This window comes from Helicoverpa armigera, chromosome 22 (genome assembly GCF_030705265.1).
Source record: "Helicoverpa armigera isolate CAAS_96S chromosome 22, ASM3070526v1, whole genome shotgun sequence".
Classification (NCBI taxonomy): Eukaryota; Metazoa; Arthropoda; class Insecta; order Lepidoptera; family Noctuidae; genus Helicoverpa; species Helicoverpa armigera.
In genome coordinates, this window is record NC_087141.1 from 475,074 (window position 1) to 496,096 (window position 21,023).

Sequence of the window (21,023 nt, forward strand, 5' to 3'; positions counted from 1 at the left end):
TATAAAATTATAGGTAAAGAAGGTTATGTGCAGCACTTCACATAGGCAGCGAACGGTGAGCGCGCGGTACACATCGCGAGTGGACGTGAGCAGCCGGCGGCACTCGTTCATTGATTGCCTACACTCAATATTACGCTCAACATTTTTACGTGCAGTAAAAAGGCATTTTTACAAGTAACAACTTAAAAATAACCAGTTCGACGTCAACAGCTACTATGACACATCAAATCAGAGAAAGATACGGTGTTCTACATTTTATCCGCGTAGACCTAAAATAATTCCACCGAAATCATCTTTGCCTAACTAAGGCATAGCATATCATCTTACAATATGGGGAAAAACTCTTACATAAGACAAAAATACAAAACAATTCTACTAACAAAAAGCCACTCACCGATGAACAGCAACCAAATACTGTATCTTTCCCGTAGGCACGTCCTTACTATCATCCATCTTGCACATATTGGAGGGCGACGAGCCGAACTTGACCTTCCCGAGCCTCGGGCTTGACGGCTTGAGGTTCAGCGACTTAACGCTGAGGGTCGGAGAACTGCTGCCGTTCTCATGCCGTACCTCCTTGGGCAAGGTGTTACTCCTGCCGTCAGCTCGGTCCGTGAACACCGCGTGCTTGTAGAGAGTGCTCGGCGGACTCTGGGACATAAGAATTTCCGATCTCGAGCGCTGAAACCGTTGTTCGATTAACATGTAGCTTTGTGTGTTGGTTACTACACCGGGACTGCCTTGTGTGAAACTGCTGTGGGCTATAAACTGTTCAGAATTTTATACATCTTTTTAAATCAGATAAATCAAGAAGTATTTTTTAAGCCCACGCTTGTAATTCAAGAATCAAAAACTTAACTGTCTTCCAATTTTGTGGTAAATCTGAAATTCAGTAAATTTTGACTAAAAGCAACATCTAATTTGAAGATAAAACTACGAATTTTTTACAAAGAATTTTGGTAAAATAAACTAGAAGCGAATTTGTACAAAAGTGACCTCTACCGAATATAATATGTAACATTTATACACAAATCTACAAACACGAATAGCTAGTGTAGTACATCACTGATGGAGGTGTGAAATCTCATCCAATTGTGTCTTGTTGTCATATCTCATGTTAAAACTACTTAGTTTTATTATTACTATTTAATTTTTATTACATATATTCATTCGTTTTAAATTCAGTTACATAATGTAAATAAAATTATATAAGAGATCGAATCTGTAAAAACTACATTCCAAAGAAAGGCTGGCCAACGCTATTGATGATGATGATGTCCTCCTAGCCGATTATCGGCTACAGCGGCTGTCCTCATGTAAGGAGATTAGCCAACTACGCAGGACATATCATAGTGCACAAGCATTTGCGCAGACACAGGTGCACTCACTATTCCTTCACTCTCATAACCCGATGGGACGGCAATCCGACACGACCGGTAAGAGATCAGGCGCAGGACCGACATTTACGTGCTCTCCGATGCACGGGTGTATCAATCACCAGCTTCCAGGCTCCGGGCTGCTTTGTGAAAGTCTTCTAAAACCCACAAAGCGATTTCGGCCCGACTCGGGAATCGAACCCGAGACCTCGTGCTCAGCAGCCGCACTAGCGACAGCTTGACCAACGAGGCAGTTAAACGACGAGGCAACGCTATATACTAGAGCTTCAAGCTGTGCCCAATATTTTATAAACTAACTCATTCTCTTCTTGTTCGAGTAACTTAAACTCTCCCCTTTTTACCCACCCCTTCCGAGGCTTGATTCACTTATTAAAACCGTTATTTTATGCGCAGAGGTTAAGAGGGTTCCTCGGTCAGTTATTTTGCAAATTCTTAGTGAGTATATAGAATTTTAGCAATGAGATTGGACAACAGACATACAATCAGACGATAAAAACATGTAAAACTGTACAACTAGCACACAAGGATGAATGACAACATGAATGACTTTCATAATAGTGTGAATTATTGATTGTATATCACACAAAATCAATGATAAAAATCATCAGTTTCTACGACAAACAAAACGATGATGAAATACAACACAAGTGCAGTTTGTAGTGTCATCTGTACAGACGCCAACAGGTCAACGTACCCTAAACTGTCAAATTTTACCAATAGAACATTAACCTTCCACTATTGTGATAAAGTTGAAAATCTATTGGAGATATTTGACACGTTGAGGTAGGTTGATGTGTTGTCGTGTGTACATTTACCTGAACGTCAACACTCCGCCACGCTGTTCTCAACACATAAACGAACAACGGCCTAATTCTATTGCGATCCAAGTCGACTATTGCCATCCTTTACACACAAATCAAACTAGAGAAAGACTGAAATATTTCAGAGCTGTCAAACGTCATAAAATTCTAAAAGAGTTTGTATTTTTCTTAAAAAAGTTCTAAATTCAAATTCCGAATGCAGTTTGACAGATCTAAAATACCACCGTCTCTTTCTTTCTTTACTTGTAAGTAAAGGACAGCAATACTTGGAGCACAAAAGAACCAGCACCAATATGTACACAATTTAGTTAGTCAGCACTTTATGACGTCACAATTTGGGAATTATACAGTATGTTCATATTTACATGTAGATATAATTATGTTGTTATGTAAGGTATTTGAATAACTTTCGCTTACACTTACATGCCATCACCAAACGGGGAAATAAAAACGTTTTCACTGCCTCGAAAACCCCCCACCATTAATTTTGTATAACATTATGTAAAAAGAAAATCCAACCAAATCGCTAGTAGAACAAGTAGTTAGTTAACTCTCTATGACAGTGAGTAATTCAAGGAGATTTTCAAGTGTTTCAGCTCTAAAAACGACTCAGAATTTACTCAGAATGTTATTTCAGTCATCTATGTACTAAAAAGAGTCATTTGCAGTTTCAACAGTTCGTCCCTGATCTGGTCGGGATAATTAACAAAAAAATAATATTGGATAAAAATCTATTCAACTAAGCAGAATTATTTGGAACACGATATTTCGAGAGCAGATGAAAACGTTTTTATATAAAGACAAAAAACAATTTTTACGGACGCTACGGCTGTGTAGTTGTGATTCTGTAGTTTTACGACTTTCTGATGCATTTCTATACTGATATCAAAAAGAGACAAACAGTTTTTTTTTTATAAAATACATCCAGTTTTATTTAAAAAGAAGTAGAACAGAAAACTATAATATTTCTGTCTTTTTTAAACATACAACACAGGTAAGGCGAATTTGCGGCAAAGATGATTGCAGTTTATGATAATATTAATATTCGAGTCCATACTAACGGCTCCAATTTTTATTCGAAATTAACTAAGAGCCAACTTTTGGAAGCACTTTTCTATCAATTTGAAAATTATTATTAATCAATTAAAATTGTTGTAAAATTCATATCTTTTCCTTCACCAACTTTATTCATATATTTTAAGAGAACCCAAGTTGTAAATGCGATCAGAAAGTCCTTTGCGTGTTTGTGTGTGTGTGTCCCTGCGTGTGCAGTGCTAGGCTAACCTTGAAGCAGAAGAGTGCTGGCATGCAGAGTGAGGAAGTATTGCCGCCGCCCACACTCACCTCCGCCCACTGCTGCGGCTCCGCAGACCAGCCTGCCAGATCAAAAGTAACGGCTATTGTTATTACTTAAAAATATTAACGACACTGTAGAATCATGGAAAATTATTTTGGGTACCAGTATTTTTATTTCTTTCTTTTCTTCCTTATTTTGCATTTTTTACAAGCTTTTATTTGTGATATTCTTTTTGTATTTATATGGTGTGTGCGCTTGCGCATAATAGGCCCAGACCACCTTTGCTGTATGTTTTATATCTTAAAACCCAATTTTTTTTAAGTTAAGTGAAATTTCCCAACTCACAGACACCACAATTGCATGCTCAAAGGTAAAATCTTACATAAAAAAAAGATTTACAATTTGACAAACTCTTTTAGAATTTCGAATTGCGCCAGTTGAAACTGGCATAGCAGGCAGCCAAGAACCTTAGACTAGACCCCTTTTTTCGTATCTTCTCTCGTTCCTACGGCACCCGGCCTTTGCTGGCACCTGATACTTCCATTATCATGTAGCAGTAATCCTCACCGTTAGTATGTTGGCAGTGCTCCCAGTGGGATGCATCGTCATCGTCCTGCTGCGGCAGCTCGTACGCGTACAGCTCGCAGGCGGACGCCGCGCTGATCTTGGCGCTGTCCTCCAGCACCCGCCCGATGGTGGCGCCTGATACTTCCACTATTAGCATGCTGGAACAAACAAGCAGTATTACGTTTGAACAATCTATTTAAGTGGTGTTCCACTGACGAAAATAGATGTGCACCACAAATGATGCCGCACCATCTGTGCTGTCCAATGTACCCCTACTCCTGCGCTATCGAAGACCTATATAACGCCACTGATGGTGCCGTGGGCACGACAGAAAGTAAAGAGGACAGGGAAAGATAATAGAATTGGGAAAACAGGGAAAAAGTTAATGAGGGTTGGGTAACTGGCACAATACAGTAAACACAGAAATCAGATACTAATCAAAGTATAAGGGAAAGAAGAGATGTATGAATCAGATTAGGTGATTAAATAAAGGTAGTGGTAATAGGAAAAGAGAAAGGAGGGAAAATAATGATTACACTTACGATTCCGGCGCTAATCCACATAGTTCCGACAGTTTTTTCTTGAGATCTAAGTATGTGCCTTCTGAGTTGACTCGCACGCCGTACTTGATGGGCACCGAGCCGTCCAGCAGCATCACTGGAATAACAACGTATTATTCTTTACATAATTCTTATGTGAATTTTCATGCAACAATTTGAACTCAAATCTTTTCAAAAAAACTTTTCAAAAAAATATTGTTGTGTTCTAAACTGTTTTAGGACTGCTGTTTGCGCAGGAGCATATCAAAAATTTATTTGGAATTTTGTACTATGTAATGAATAGTTAAATAAAATTAAACTACAATTTAATTACATATGTAATTATAATATGAAATGAGACGGCCGAGCAGTATCGAGTAAGTATTGGCTACAAGTAGTTGCGCTAGTATAGACGCTCGGCGATGGTCGTCGTGGGCGGGGCGGCGCGAGCGCGGGCGCTGGCCTCGTGCGTGTGCGTCCTATTCTGGAGGAGTTGATGATATTATGCGCGATTACTCACGTACCCCTTAGTTTATCAGGTTGCCAGGTTCTCAACTGTATCCGGTGAGAATAGAAGCCAACTGCGACATCTTTGGAAATAGGCTGTGCAGATAATGATGACGTACCCCTGAGCTCGCAGCAGACATAGGACTCCATGGGCAGCGGCAGACTGAGCATGTTGAAGGCGTCGAAGCGCACGGAGTCCTTGCCGCACGTGTCGCACTGCACCTTGGACTTCAGCTGCCCGTAGAACAGCTCCGTCATGCTGGACATCTTACCCCTGAGCTCGCAGCAGACATAGGACTCCATGGGCAGCGGCAGACTGAGCATGTTGAAGGCGTCGAAGCGCACGGAGTCCTTGCCGCACGTGTCGCACTGCACCTTGGACTTCAGCTGCCCGTAGAACAGCTCCGTCATGATGGACGCGTTGCGGGATGTGTGCTGCTCCCACGCTTCCGCTGCTACCACCTGCAATGTATATTACATATTCATAATTTTTTAATGGTTAAGTCAGAAACAAGATCCATATTTCAGACGATGAAAATTAATTATCTGCTATAGATGACAGCAATTCCGATATTAGACAGCAACTCTCACACCACACACTGCGTTAGCTCGTAATGCGCAGGCCCCATGTTAGGGTGTTACGACACAGTGCATGTAGTCGGCGCAAGTGACGCGCGCGGAAGGCTAAGAGCCTGCTTTGGTACATGCGCGAGTCGCTAGATCCACACATTTTTATGAAGTATAGGTACAACCTGCGCATGTGCCTCAACACGCGGCAGCTAATGGCACCGTGACGTACCCTTTAATACACTCGCTGTGCGCATTCTTCGAGCACACGGCCGGTCTGATCGCATCTTCCCCCAGAGTCAACACGGGCTGCCCCCAACGGCTGTGAGAGACACTCACCTGGTCAGGCCTGCCCCCGGAATCATCAGCCCGTGGCAGACACCTGGCCGGCGGAGGCGCGGCACGATTAAGGTCTTCATGCAGCGCATCTAGCAGCCACGCCAGCAGCTCCTGTGCGTCATGCTGCCCCCCACCAGCGAGGGCTCGCGCCCACCGGGAGACGCACCAGCGGACCCGCAGTGGCGCTACTGACCGAGCTGAGCACGACCACACCTGACAAAGGCATTTATTTCATAATACAAAATCTATTACATAACTATGTCTGCGGTTCAAAAGAGTAGGTCCTATGAAGAAGAACCGGCAAGAAACTATAAATCCCAAAAGCTTTGGTAAATATACAACTGGACCATGAATGAAACACAAATATTTATGTATAAACGAAACACTCCTACATTCATAGTTACCTATCCTATCTTGTATGTAGGAATCATCTTTACCTATCCTACCAATGCATTTGATAAGACTTACCATAAGTAATTGGTAAATAAGTTGAATCAATTTTGGCAATCAGAAAACGACTTTATACGCAAGATAAAATTGAAATTTTAACATAGTAAAAATAATAATAAAACATAAGTAACCCACCGAAAAAGATAGGTGTTCCACAAGGTTTATTTCAAGGCACTATACTAGGTCCACTGCACTTTTCTTAAATTTACTCCTGACTTAATAAATTATAACACCTAAGATAAACATCACGTCGAAGAAAAACGAAATTAATCAACACTGCAAATAAGAGATTTATAAGAAAACTTACCTCTTTACATAATTCTCCGTATCTCAACGCTAGTACTCCTTTAGTACCGAGCGGGTTCGTCGTGTTCACTTCATACAGATGCATGCCCGAGTTGAAATACCTCGTTAGAGGACCTGTGTTCCATACCTGAGGACAAACGAAAATGTGTGTTATTGCCATTTGTGGGTTATTAACTGATTTCCAAACAAGGAGAAGATTCTCTAGTCTTTGGAATGTTTTATTAATTAACTTGATCATTGATGGTAAGACATCGATTCTAGTAACGAACGAGTTGGACCGTAACTGGATGTCATAACCATAAGCATTATGTATTTCGAAAAACGCAAATCTGTAAGATGGAAATACATTGGTAATGATTAAGATAGTAGTTCAGTAGAAGTGGTAAATGAGTAATAGTCATAGTTTCTTTAAAAATTGTCAGTGGTCAATCTTAAGATAATGACAAAGTAGATAAAAACGAAATACTCACAGATTGTAATGCAGCATTCATAAAGCAAGTATTGCCAAGGTTGTGCAGCCCGGTGGCGCCGGGCAGGTTGGGCGCTATGAGAGTTTCGCGACGCTCTGTCGCTCGACTCGACCCACTGCTCATGCTGAAGACAAATGAAATGACGTTACAGGTTTTATATACGATGAGGCAGTATGGGTAAATGGAGATTTTGAATCTGCGCTGGAGTTTTATAAGCAGTCTTGCTATATGTTGACAACTGAAATAACTTCGTCAACAACGCATCCCGAAGACATCAATGTAACTGGTACTATTTGCTGGTCGTACAGGTTAATGGAAATGGGGCAGGATTTAGCCAACAGTGGGAACAGACATTCACTTTTATTAGTGGGAAATCATCAAATGATATCCCCGATTTGGGTGCAGTGTGAGGGAGTGTCAGACCTTTATTGACTAAAACCCACGATGTTCCTTCTTACGCCCTTTATGTACTAGAGCCGTGGTAACTCTTTCCAACAATCCCGTAGCCCCGACAGGAACAGACAGTACCTGAGAGCGCCGATCTCCTCGGGCCAGGTGAGGTCGGGGTTGCGCAGCTCCAGCAGCAGCGCGGCGCGGTGCTGCAGGCCCAGCTCGTGCAGCGTGGGCAGCAGCACGGTAACAGACAGTACCTGAGAGCGCCGATCTCCTCGGGCCAGGTGAGGTCGGGGTTGCGCAGCTCCAGCAGCAGCGCGGCGCGGTGCTGCAGGCCCAGCTCGTGCAGCGTGGGCAGCAGCACGGTAACAGACAGTACCTGAGAGCGCCGATCTCCTCGGGCCAGGTGAGGTCGGGTTGCGCAGCTCCAGCAGCAGCGCGGCGCGGTGCTGCAGGCCCAGCTCGTGCAGCGTGGGCAGCAGCACGGTAACAGACAGTACCTGAGAGCGCCGATCTCCTCGGGCCAGGTGAGGTCGGGTTGCGCAGCTCCAGCAGCAGCGCGGCGCGGTGCTGCAGGCCAGCTCGTGCAGCGTGGGCAGCAGCACGGTAACAGACAGTACCTGAGAGCGCCGATCTCCTCGGGCCAGGTGAGGTCGGGTTGCGCAGCTCCAGCAGCAGCGCGGCGCGGTGCTGCAGGCCCAGCTCGTGCAGCGTGGGCAGCAGCACGGTAACAGACAGTACCTGAGAGCGCCGATCTCCTCGGGCCAGGTGAGGTCGGGTTGCGCAGCTCCAGCAGCAGCGCGGCGCGGTGCTGCAGGCCCAGCTCGTGCAGCGTGGGCAGCAGCACGGTAACAGACAGTACCTGAGAGCGCCGATCTCCTCGGGCCAGGTGAGGTCGGGTTGCGCAGCTCCAGCAGCAGCGCGGCGCGGTGCTGCAGGCCAGCTCGTGCAGCGTGGGCAGCAGCACGGTAACAGACAGTACCTGAGAGCGCCGATCTCCTCGGGCCAGGTGAGGTCGGGTTGCGCAGCTCCAGCAGCAGCGCGGCGCGGTGCTGCAGGCCCAGCTCGTGCAGCGTGGGCAGCAGCACGGTAACAGACAGTACCTGAGAGCGCCGATCTCCTCGGGCCAGGTGAGGTCGGGTTGCGCAGCTCCAGCAGCAGCGCGGCGCGGTGCTGCAGGCCCAGCTCGTGCAGCGTGGGCAGCAGCACGGTAACAGACAGTACCTGAGAGCGCCGATCTCCTCGGGCCAGGTGAGGTCGGGGTTGCGCAGCTCCAGCAGCAGCGCGGCGCGGTGCTGCAGGCCAGCTCGTGCAGCGTGGGCAGCAGCACGGTAACAGACAGTACCTGAGAGCGCCGATCTCCTCGGGCCAGGTGAGGTCGGGGTTGCGCAGCTCCAGCAGCAGCGCGGCGCGGTGCTGCAGAGCTCGTGCAGCGTGGGCAGCAGCACGGTAACAGACAGTACCTGAGAGCGCCGATCTCCTCGGGCCAGGTGAGGTCGGGGTTGCGCAGCTCCAGCAGCAGCGCGGCGCGGTGCTGCAGGCCTCGTGCAGCGTGGGCAGCAGCACGGTAACAGACAGTACCTGAGAGCGCCGATCTCCTCGGGCCAGGTGAGGTCGGGGTTGCGCAGCTCCAGCAGCAGCGCGGCGCGGTGCTGCAGGCCAGCTCGTGCAGCGTGGGCAGCAGCACGGTAACAGACAGTACCTGAGAGCGCCGATCTCCTCGGGCCAGGTGAGGTCGGGGTTGCGCAGCTCCAGCAGCAGCGCGGCGCGGTGCTGCAGGCCCAGCTCGTGCAGCGTGGGCAGCAGCACGGTAACAGACAGTACCTGAGAGCGCCGATCTCCTCGGGCCAGGTGAGGTCGGGGTTGCGCAGCTCCAGCAGCAGCGCGGCGCGGTGCTGCAGGCCCAGCTCGTGCAGCGTGGGCCGCTCGTCGTCCAGCAGCACGGTGGCGGCGCCCACGGCCCACACGCGCATGTCCTCCCGCGCCAGCCCCAGCGCTCCGCACAGGAACTCGCACACCTACCGCACAGAGCTTCCATTACACACGTGTCAACACACAGATAGACACAACTTCGTCATATAATCAACGCTTAAGTGAAAATAGCACACACAAAATAGAAGAGCATTTAGATTCATAGTGACAGGACCACCAGGTGGTTTTGTTTTATCGGCATCGAGGAAACAATTACTCGAGGTACAACCACTTCGATAGAATCGTTAAGTTATCATTGACATCTACAGAAGTGACATCTGAATTGTATATCATTAATGCAATATAGATATAAAATATAATATAAATCAATAAACAATAAAGAGCCCATTATGGAACCTTGCGGTACGCCCATTTTCACTAATTATCCTGATGATCACAAACCACTAATTTCTACTTATACTCTCTGTTTGAAGGCTAGGTGAAGACAAGCACATGAGTATTACCACGAATACTATAGTGGCTCAATTTACAAAATGAGATCGCCATAATCAACACAGTCAAACGCTTTAAATAAGTCGCAGAAGATGCCCGTAGCATCCTAGGAATCCTCCCAAACGTTTAAGACTTAGGAAATCAATCTTGCACTTTTTAATCAGTAATACAACCCTTTGTAAGGACCACAATGCATTATGTTGTTCAAGAACTTTAATTGTCTGATATCATCATCTCCCGAGCCTTTTCACTAGATTTTGAATATTTTCCTAAAAGAGGGAAGAAATTACCTATTGGAAACATGCATAATTTTTTATATACCTTTTTATTGTATTCATTTTTATCTAGTATAGTGTCATAATATAGTTATCGGCATGAGTCTTGAGCTCTGACCTTCACCTGCGGCAGAAGTAATTTATTGGGTCCCTTTTGTGGTATGAAGTGAGGCGCGGGGGCGGGCTAAAGCGGTGATTGGCCCGCAGTGCATCGCGTCATAGCCGTCACTCGGGATTGGTTCTTTGCTAATAAATCACTTCTGGGCAGATGTAGGTCAGAGCTCAAGATTCGTGCCGATAACTATAATACGTTCTCTGACCTGTTTTACGGTGGCGAGTCTCGAGAAGGCGGCGGTGTATGCGAGCTGTCGGTCGGGCGGAGCCGGCACGCTGCTGTACAGAGCTGTACCCGTGCCCGTACCTGCTGGTGACACTCCTGGGAATAATACACGTGGTTAGAATCACCTGAAGCAGTCATTACAAAGTGTGTCATACTTAATCACATTAAATTAAACACGTTAATATACTGGTTAATAAGCATATTATGCTGATTAACACGAAGAAAAACAAAAATTGAGAGAATTAGAAGACTGTTTAAAAATTTGCCGGTACAAACAACGGAAATTCTCCCTTGAAAACTGACAGCTGTCAACTGGTCAAAACATTCGATATTCCTATACTGTATCTCTGCTTTACACATGATGTTGTAAATTATGAAAACGAGAAATGACTCCTGGTCTCCTGTGGCTAAACAACTGAATGAATCAGGTTTTTGGCCATAAAATATCATAAAGTACATGTGATAGGATTTAATGTGATAAGGTATGACACACCCAATATAAAATATATGACAAAATAAATGGGTTATACTTACTCTGTGTGCTCTGAACATGCCGTAGTAACTTGAGGTGCAGGGGATACAACTCGAGCTCGACGTCCGAGTTCGGTGGCCGGATCACCTAGAAATTTTTAATTACATAAGTAAAATTACTCCAATGTATTGAACAATTATGTATACGACAGGTTCCTGTCCAGTAGCTTTTCTTGTTCCATGTTTCACGCCTAGTATGAATTTATGAACTAAAACCCTACAGCAAGGTACCAACTTAAGACCCTACTCAACTAGAACTTTGGTCGTCATGGAAAATTGCACGGGTCGCTGCGAAGATCTGTCAGTATCAGTAGGTTTAGAAGATGCGGAAGGGGGTTAAAAGCGTTTGCTCGGATTTTAATTGCGGTCAACCATTGTTTTTTGTTAAAGCTGTACGTCAGGCACGAGCTCGAAGTCGCGGTGCTGTCACGTGGCACCCGGTATATAGATGTGTACCTGTCGTGGCAGCGGGTCGGGCCCGCCGTACCAGAGCGCGAGCGCCCGCCACAGCGCGTCGGGCACGAGCTCGAAGTCGCGGTGCTGTCACGTGGCACCCGGTATATAGATGTGTACCTGTCGTGGCAGCGGGTCGGGCCCGCCGTACCAGAGCGCGAGCGCCCGCCACAGCGCGTCGGGCACGAGCTCGAAGTCGCGGTGCTGTCACGTGGCACCCGGTATATAGATGTGTACCTGTCGTGGCAGCGGGTCGGGCCCGCCGTACCAGAGCGCGAGCGCCCGCCACAGCGCGTCGGGCACGAGCTCGAAGTCGCGGTGCTGTCACGTGGCACCCGGTATATAGATGTGTACCTGTCGTGGCAGCGGGTCGGGCCCGCCGTACCAGAGCGCGAGCGCCCGCCACAGCGCGTCGGGCACGAGCTCGAAGTCGCGGTGCTGTCACGTGGCACCCGGTATATAGATGTGTACCTGTCGTGGCAGCGGGTCGGGCCCGCCGTACCAGAGCGCGAGCGCCCGCCACAGCGCGTCGGGCACGAGCTCGAAGTCGCGGTGCTGTCACGTGGCACCCGGTATATAGATGTGTACCTGTCGTGGCAGCGGGTCGGGCCCGCCGTACCAGAGCGCGAGCGCCCGCCACAGCGCGTCGGGCACGAGCTCGAAGTCGCGGTGCTGTCACGTGGCACCCGGTATATAGATGTGTACCTGTCGTGGCAGCGGGTCGGGCCCGCCGTACCAGAGCGCGAGCGCCCGCCACAGCGCGTCGGGCACGAGCTCGAAGTCGCGGTGCTGGGCTAGCGTCACGTCGCGGCGGAGGTGGCCGCCCTCGCCCGTCAGCGTCCGGACCTGGCAGCACAATACTTGTTGAGGATTACGAGGTCTTGCAGGAATAAAAGAACTGTAGAAATACTCAAACAACGGAGAAATATAATTTTGGTGCACACAGTACAATGCATCACAAGCAAGTGAAGACATACGGTGCATTAATGCGCCTGCTTAAATTACTTCATTAGGCCGTCGGAAACGTGTTGCTATGAAGCAACGGCTAGGCGCTTCAACATGCCCCCGGGCGTTGAAAGCAACGGTTTCAACCAAATTAATCCGAGGACACCGGCAGCGGACAGATCCTGTTAAATGCGCGTCTCACAACTCCGGTGGATGTCTTTATGTCGGCTACTCGAGCGATGCCATCCTTCCCTGGGTAGACGGCCACAATCCGTCCCAAGCTCCGCTTCAAGGGAGGAAGGTTATCTTCCTTTATCACGACCAATGTGTTCACCCGTAATGCATCCTTCGAGGAACGCCACTTGGTCCGCAGCTGTAACTCTGCAACGTACTCTCTACTCCATCTGTGCCAGAAATGCTGACGCAGCTGCTCAATTCGTTGAAAGCGAGATAGGCGGTTGGCAGAGTAATCGCTGAAGTCAGGTTGCTGTATGGAAGTCAGAGGTCGCCCAACAAGAAAATGTCCTGGCGTGAGCGGACTGTAATCAGCAGGATCTGAAGATAACGGCGTCAGTGGACGAGAATTCAGGACGGCTTCAATTTTAGTTAATGCGGTGTGAAGCTCTTCAAACGTCAAATTACAATTTCCCAACACTCAATTAAGGTGGTACTTTGTTGACTTTACACCTGCCTCCCAGAGTCCTCCGAAATGTGGGGTATACGCGGGTATAAAATGGAACCTGATACAATATTTCGCTGCATCTTCACTCAATGACGAACTAGTCGATTTTAAAAACTTGGATAGTTCGTTGTATGCACCGACAAATGAGGTACCGTTGTCGGAAATATATCAACGGGTTTTCCTCGACGAGCAATAAATCGATGCAAAGCCAGTAAGTAACTTTTTGCCGTTAAGTCGCCAACAAGTGCCAAATGAATAGCTTTAGTGGTGAAACATATAAAAATGGCAATGTACACCTTTACCAGCCTGCATCCACGGCCTTGACGACTGGCGCACAAGATAGGGCCGGCGTAATCAACGCCTGTACTCTCGAAGGGATAACCTGGACGAAGCCGTTCTTGCGGTAAGTTACCCATAATAGGTGCTACCACCTTACCCTTCATGCGCCGACACAGAACGCACTTATAATAACAAGCCTTCGCCAAGTTGCGGCCCCCTATCGGCCAATAAGATTCCCTTATCGATGCTAATAATAATTGCGGGCCAGCGTGCAAAAGCCTTTTATGCTCAAAATAAAATAATAATTTGGTAAATTGATGAGTGGACTGTAATAGACAAGGATGTTTTTTATTATATAAAATTCTAATAATTAGTTTTAGGATACTGCTTCTGGCATGACTTTATAAATCTTAACACATAATTTGTAACAGCATTTTCATGGAGACAACAATAGGGCCTAATAGACCTAAAGGGTCAAAGATTCGCGTAATCACGGACAACAAATCACGTTTAGTAGACCCGGCTGATCGCTGACTCAATTTTATAGGGAACCCTAATTCATCTGATCTAAAGTGTTCCAATTCAGTATTATTATTATCAGAAGCAGTTTTAGAAAAATTACATTTTAAATCATTACATAGCAATGAAATTGAATTCTCACTAATTGGACCGGAAACTATCCACCCTAAACTAGTTTCATACAAAACAGGTTTTCCGGTACCTAGCTTTATTCTCTGTGATCCTAACAAATCCCAAAAGAGATCAGCACCGATGAGAATATCTACTTCAGCGGGCTTGCAAAATGTAGGATCTGCTAAAGTTATATTTAGCGGAATATTTAATTCGGCATAATTAATTTCACGGCACGGAACGTTACTTGTAATGTATGGCAAAACAAAACAATTAAGATCGAAAGTAACACTATCGTCCATCGGTGTTATCCTTACACGACACAATTTACCTACGTGCGACGTCACATTATTAATGCCGAGTATAGATTGATTTACTTGTGTTGTTGCTAACTTCAATTGTCTGCATAACCGGTCTGTGATGAATGACGATGTGCTGCCGCTATCCAGAACCGCGCGAGCGACGTGTACCACGCCATTGTGGTCCCGCAGTTTAACCTGTGCGGTGGATAACAACACATCACGCTGCTTATGATCACGGGATGATGCAATGTTTGCTGACAATGCTACGTTACTCGTGTCCGTGGAAGCAGACGATACAGACGAAGATGCTGACGAGTTATTTGAGTTAGCACTAGCTGTATTCACCTCAGTGCATTTACTATCGGTGTGAACTAGTGTATTATGCCTGCGCTTGCATAGATTACAACCTGGTTTTTTACATTTATTGGCATAATGACCGGACCGAAAGCAGTTAAAACAAATCTTAAAGGTGGGCAATAGTTGTAGTCGAGCGTCATTGCTGAGTGCGAGAAACTGTGGACAATTATTTAACGAGTGATCATCGTTACAATTAGGACACACTTTGCGAGATATTTCGTTGTTATTTAAGTTGTGATTAAGAGACTGTGTAGCTACCATAGATTTTATCTTAGGACATGATTTATTAGATGTTTGGGAACAATTATTGCGCGATAATTCTAAGGTTTCAATAAGATCAGCTCGATTACGCAGGAATTTCATGAAGTCGTCGAATGTTATAGGGCTGTCCTTATCTAACCTGCCTTTGCACTCTTCCCACTCGCGATAGGTCATTTGATCAAGCTTGCGAGTTACAATATAAATCAATAACGTGTCCCACTGCTTAACAGGCTCACCTAACGACTCTAATGCTCGCAAGTTTTTATTTATTAAATCAATTAAAGACTTTAATACAACAGAAGACTCCTTTGTGATACTTTCAACATTAAATAACGCAGACACATGATTTTGTATGAGTAATCTTCTGTTATCAAACCGATCACATAACAACTGCCATGCCACAGAATAATTACTCGAGGAACATTCAATAGAATTAATAACTACCGCAGCCGACCCTTCAAGAGATGCTCTCAAGTAGTGGAATTTATTAATATCGTCAATGCTATCATTGCAATGGACAAGACTACTAAAGGTGTCACGGAATTCCAGCCAATTCGTATATAAACCGCTGAACTTAGGTAACTGAATTGTTGGCAACTTAACTGGCTTATGCACATAAGTGTGAATACTTTTACAGCTTTCCATCGACCCATTATCTTTATTATGTTCACTGATAATATTCTGTGCCCTAGACAAGGATTTATAATAAAGAGACTCAAAATCAGTACGTTCGGAAAATTGTAATTTTATGTCCTCGACAATGCATTCCAGACGTAACTGTACCTCATCATACTGCTCATACAACGACTCCATCTTGCCTATGCGCAACTGCAGCTCAGCCGTGTCACAACTGGTTAGGGTTCTGTCCTTGAGTGAATCCAGAAAGTTAACGAAAGCAGTCAATCGACCTTTGAAGCTTCCTCGCTTCTTAACTAATTCCCTTTCCTCGGACATGCTGGGAGACAAGTGTATTCAACCTGGAATTGATACAGGAATACTATTAAGCTATGAACAATAAGTACTTGAGACGCTTCTACAAGCTTTAAAATTGGTACAGTTAATAATTACTAAACCAACAATGTAAAACACAATATAATTTAACTATGATTTAACGTTCGTTAACTTTAAGTTATAGTTAATGATGCAATATGTTCAGTTACCTACTCACAATATTATGTTATAAAACTTTACTGCAAACCAATTAACGAAGCAAATAAATTAATAAACACTATTCTAATTAAATACACCAATTGAAACGAACTCAAAATAACATTAAGTTAATTGATATTTAACAATGACTTGCATTAATATCTAACACTCAAAACTATGCCGATTATGTCTAGGTACCTACTAACATAAAAATAATTATGTGAATTAGTTACAGTTTTGTATAAATAAAGTTTAAATTATGTAGCAAATAGCTAACTATACTATAGTAAATATGAATTTAAACTTTTACTGTTAAAAATACTAATCACAATGTAACAAAGTACCAAATGATTTCAATCTAACACAATGCACTAATGTAATATAATACTAAGAAAATACACTAACCTGTGATATTTCTTGACGATATACTTTTATTTATATTACCTGAGTGTTGGGTGATGATATTAATAACAATAAATGCAATACACCGCAATTAAATTGCTTGAGATCAGTCCAAATAATTGTCCTGCACAAAACCTGCAAGTCACGCCGGCTAATTGTCACGCCCGGCTAATTGACGATCCTTAATTATTTCTTCCTTCAATTTTAAGCGCTGATCTTCATATATCCTGCTCGTAATGGGCCATGTTGAGGATTACGAGGTCTTGCAGGAATAAAAGAACTGTAGAAATACTCAAACAACGGAGAAATATAATTTTGGTGCACACAGTACAATGCATCACAAGCAAGTGAAGACATACGGTGCATTAATGCGCCTGCTTAAATTACTTCATTAGGCCGTCGGAAACGTGTTGCTATGAAGCAACGGCTAGGCGCTTCAACAATACTCATATTACAACAACTCCGAACGACCCCAGAACTCTTAGGTAGTTGGTCGGTAGTCCTATACCTTGAGCACGTTGGGAGCGAGCAGACGCTTGTTGTCGATGGGGCCGGGGTGGCGGTGGCCGCGCTGGGCGGCGGCGCTGCTGACGCCGGACGAGCTGCCCGCGCTGCCCACCGACGCCGTCTCCGCGCGCCACAGTAAGGAACCCATTGACTCTACAAGACAGTAGTTGATTCGTAAAGGCTTGCGTCATTTTGGAATTTCAAAGTTCAACTCTTTGGACAATTTGAAATAGTAAAATAGTTCTTCTGAATAATTTTGAACCCTCGTCCATCAAAATAGTCGAAATCAATGTTCAATCAGGCAAGAATGTAGTATCGTAGTAACAAGAGGGTGTCTGTGGTAGTAGCAAGAGTGTGAAGCAAGAAGCAATTTTTGCAAAAGTTTCTGTAATATCTAGTATGGCCGACTATCCCAAAGGAGCATAAAAATAAATAAACCTGATAAATGATTCTTAATCATAATTATGGTCGACCACATATTTTATCGCCTATACTTAACAAAACATCGAAAAATAGTAATCTATCAGAAGAAGAATCCTAATATCATCCACCAACCTGTAGAATTACTAGTGAAGCTCTCATCACACACGATGGCCTCATCAATATGCCTCTGCGGTGGACGGCAGCAGTTGTCGCTGCTGGAGCCTGCCGTGTACGCCAGCCACGAGCCCCACCACTCCGCAGCCACCAGGTACCAGAACTGCCCCACTGAGTAGCCACGCTGGACTGCGCGACGTAGCCATCCTAGGACTGGAATAAAACATACATAGTTAATATACAACAATACCGAGTACCGAGGCATATTGTTCGACCCAATATTAATGGCCGCTCCACTTTTGGGTATCAGATTGGAAAAAGCTATACCATGAGTCCATTTACGGCGTATCGCTTACTACTCTTAGATAAATCACCCTGCTCGCTAAATTTAAAGGTAAATTGGCCCGAAAGGACTGCATATAAGGTTATTATAGTTCGGCCGTTCAGAGAATGCGTTCCTGACACCTATCAGTTAGTCAGGACTAGTGATGGGCACAACATAACACTAAGTTCGTTACCGTTCCCCCAAAATAAACCGCCGCATTATTTTAAGATTATTTTCGTTTTAAATTGGCGGAATCTTTTAAAATTTATATTTTAGTTATTTAAGTGGAAACCAAAAAAAGGTAATATTCATATAATAAAATCGTTTTATTTATTCTTTGTTACAAAGTTACAATCTGTATTTCTATGCAATAAAGTAAGTACATTGAATTGAATGTGCGTACAGAATGTTAATTAGACTCCGATTCGCTTGAGGAGGTGGTGTCTTCATCATCATCTTCGCCTACGTGTATATTACGTGTATATTAGGTATTATCAATAACAGAATCAATCCTGATATCTCGGTCAAAATATTCCAAAATCAGGTTTTTAGAGCTCTACCTCACTGGGACGCCATGGCGACGTCGCCAGCGGCACAGGTCTGGCTACTTCTGGCATCCAAATGTCGCCAAGTCGAGTGGCCATGGCGTCTCGACAGTCAATTTTTTACGTCGTCGCTCAAGAAATTGCAAGCTGACTGGCGACCACATTGGCGACTGTGTGAGGGAGGTGCGCTTTACCGTGTACATTATAGTGGCTACTGTGGCCACGTCGCCAAGTTGCCACGGTAGCCAGAAGCCACATAGGGAACTGTAGCTCGTGGCCACGCCTCCAATTTGGCGACGTTACCAAACCGCCAAGTGAGTTAGGTTCCATACATTTCAATACTAACTGCTTGGATACGTAGCTGGCGACATCGCCATTGGCGTCCTAATGAGGCAGGGCACTTAGTCTTAGCGCACGAAACAACAACAAATGACTATTTAGCGTCACAAAATGACGGCCCATGATGCCATTTGGGGTTACCATTTTCAACCTAAATATAAAAATGCTACTTTCTTTCGCGCGTTCAGTTTGATCATAGTTTTATTTTTATATTTCATAAAAGTTATCCTATAGTCCATTATTTTCAAATTCTTAAAAAGAAAAACAAAACGTATTATTTTATATTATAAGTATAACTGTATAAGAACCATCAACCAGAACAGATTACGATACTTGCCTGTTATTTTTAGCACAGCACTACAAATATAAAGCGCTGACATAACCTTGTAATAGCGCAGTATAGATATAGAAAAATATTGTTTACCAAGTTATTTGACACTCAATTTGGCACAAAATTACAACATTCATTGATTATTATTGATATAATAATGTTGTTTTAATGCTCAACAATTGTTAAAACGATAAACAACCAGCAAAAATATTTTTATCGTACTGCAACGCCATTACAAAGTTACGTCGTCAGTTCAATCGCGATGTGTCAGAAACGCATTCTCTGAGCGGCCGAACTATAGTAACATACTTCGAACTTATGACATACTATGAAAATCATCATATTTCTTCATGACAAAATACTAGTTCGGTGTTATTACAAAATGACTTAGTTAATCATCGCTTATACCATACCCGTTTAAAAAACATACAAACCCGTACAAAATAACAATCTATTGTAACATATGTCGCAGCAATATTTTAGGCACACAAGTGCTCGAAAGACGCCGTCTAAATAGCATATAATATTGGCCATTCAATCAGCTACATAAGACAATGGGGCCACATGTTTGCACGGCCTACAACAGATATTAATTTGCTCAACTTTACTGTGTTGACTTTCATGATTTCGCACACATTGGTAACAGGACGTTTTGGTAATAATACCTCCATGGGTTAGTTAATGACTTCTCAGAAATATTGGAGACACGTGAATTGTTTTGAATAAAGACAATTATATTTAGCTGATGATGTCATTAATATTATTAGGTTTAAGAAACAAATAGATTAAATTATCGCCAAAATGTATGATTATTCCATTTAAATTCGTTGATTTGCTGTCAGTACTTAATTTTTTTAATAAAACGTTGAAAGAACCTTCGTATAACGGCTAATTTACATGTGTTTTAGACTACGCAAGAGGCTGTAGGTGAGCATACATTATGTTACATTATTTAGACATCTTTGTTTTCCAATTTTTGGCGCATATGAGAGCGCCAATATCGTCAATAAAATCAATTCAATGTATAATGAAAACAAACGCTCGCATCACAATATCGGCGCGTAATGCGCGTGCGACCCAGTTACGCACCTATCGCGACAATTAATGTAATTATATTCAAACAACATGCCTTATCTGTTGAGGAGTGTCCTCACTTGCCGACTGTTTTACGTCTAATCGAGAGAACAAGTGCATAACAAATACAGAAGCAGTATACTTCAAAAAAAAAAAGTATGTACAACATGATGTCCAGGCAAAAAAGTATGACGTGGTAAATATTTATTTTTGGCACTCAATATACAATCTTAGTCATATTTACACATCCATATAACTTTTTCATCCCGCTGTTATTACAAACCACTCAACAACAATTAAATCTTTCAAAACAAAAATCCTATACTTTGAGATAGAGAAAACTAAACAAGGTTTAAACCAGTCTTACGGCCACATACTTTAAGATCAGTCAAAGCTCAAACATTCCTCAACCTCTGTCATACCAACTTCTGCGACAGAACTTATTATAATCAGAACTTAGAAATAAGAAATTTTATTTGCTAGAAACATTGTTTGTTGTTTGTTTGTGTTAGGTACAAGGTGTTACAGTAGGTACACTCTAAGTCTAAAGTGACGTTTGACTATATCAAGGTTGCATAGGTAAAATCTACTTCAGCATACTTTGTCTATCGTAGTGAAGACAAAACGTGATCTAAACAATAAACATGGAATCAGTAGCGAGTGAACACAATCACGAGGTATG

The 21,023-nt window shown here is 44.0% G+C and overlaps 2 protein-coding genes and 1 long non-coding RNA gene across 3 annotated transcripts in view; 1 reads left to right on the forward strand and 2 right to left on the reverse strand.

The window, feature by feature from the left end:
- LOC110371698 (large ribosomal subunit protein P2) overlaps window positions 1-21,023 on the forward strand; it is a 148,182-nt gene that overhangs the window by 126,135 nt on the left and 1,024 nt on the right. The gene's annotated exons all lie outside the window — the stretch shown is intronic.
- The window catches only part of LOC110371703 (ubiquitin carboxyl-terminal hydrolase 32), a 59,073-nt gene that overhangs the window by 8,951 nt on the left and 29,099 nt on the right, over window positions 1-21,023 (reverse strand). Inside the window, exons 7-20 of the mRNA XM_064040327.1 lie at window positions 17,746-17,940; window positions 17,192-17,343; window positions 12,382-12,522; window positions 11,227-11,311; window positions 10,673-10,788; window positions 9,478-9,671; window positions 7,261-7,375; window positions 6,792-6,917; window positions 6,035-6,247; window positions 5,248-5,590; window positions 4,625-4,739; window positions 4,083-4,240; window positions 3,503-3,594; window positions 395-681 (exon numbers count right to left, since the gene is read on the reverse strand). Coding sequence (XP_063896397.1) covers window positions 395-681; window positions 3,503-3,594; window positions 4,083-4,240; window positions 4,625-4,739; window positions 5,248-5,590; window positions 6,035-6,247; window positions 6,792-6,917; window positions 7,261-7,375; window positions 9,478-9,671; window positions 10,673-10,788; window positions 11,227-11,311; window positions 12,382-12,522; window positions 17,192-17,343; window positions 17,746-17,940 — 2,332 coding nt within the window. The remainder of the gene's footprint in view (window positions 1-394; window positions 682-3,502; window positions 3,595-4,082; window positions 4,241-4,624; window positions 4,740-5,247; window positions 5,591-6,034; window positions 6,248-6,791; window positions 6,918-7,260; window positions 7,376-9,477; window positions 9,672-10,672; window positions 10,789-11,226; window positions 11,312-12,381; window positions 12,523-17,191; window positions 17,344-17,745; window positions 17,941-21,023) is intronic.
- Window positions 14,309-17,175, reverse strand: LOC126055441 (uncharacterized). The gene is made up of 2 exons (XR_010277563.1): window positions 16,687-17,175; window positions 14,309-16,109 (listed from the first exon to the last, which is right to left on the reverse strand). It is a non-coding gene; the product is annotated as an uncharacterized LOC126055441 (long non-coding RNA).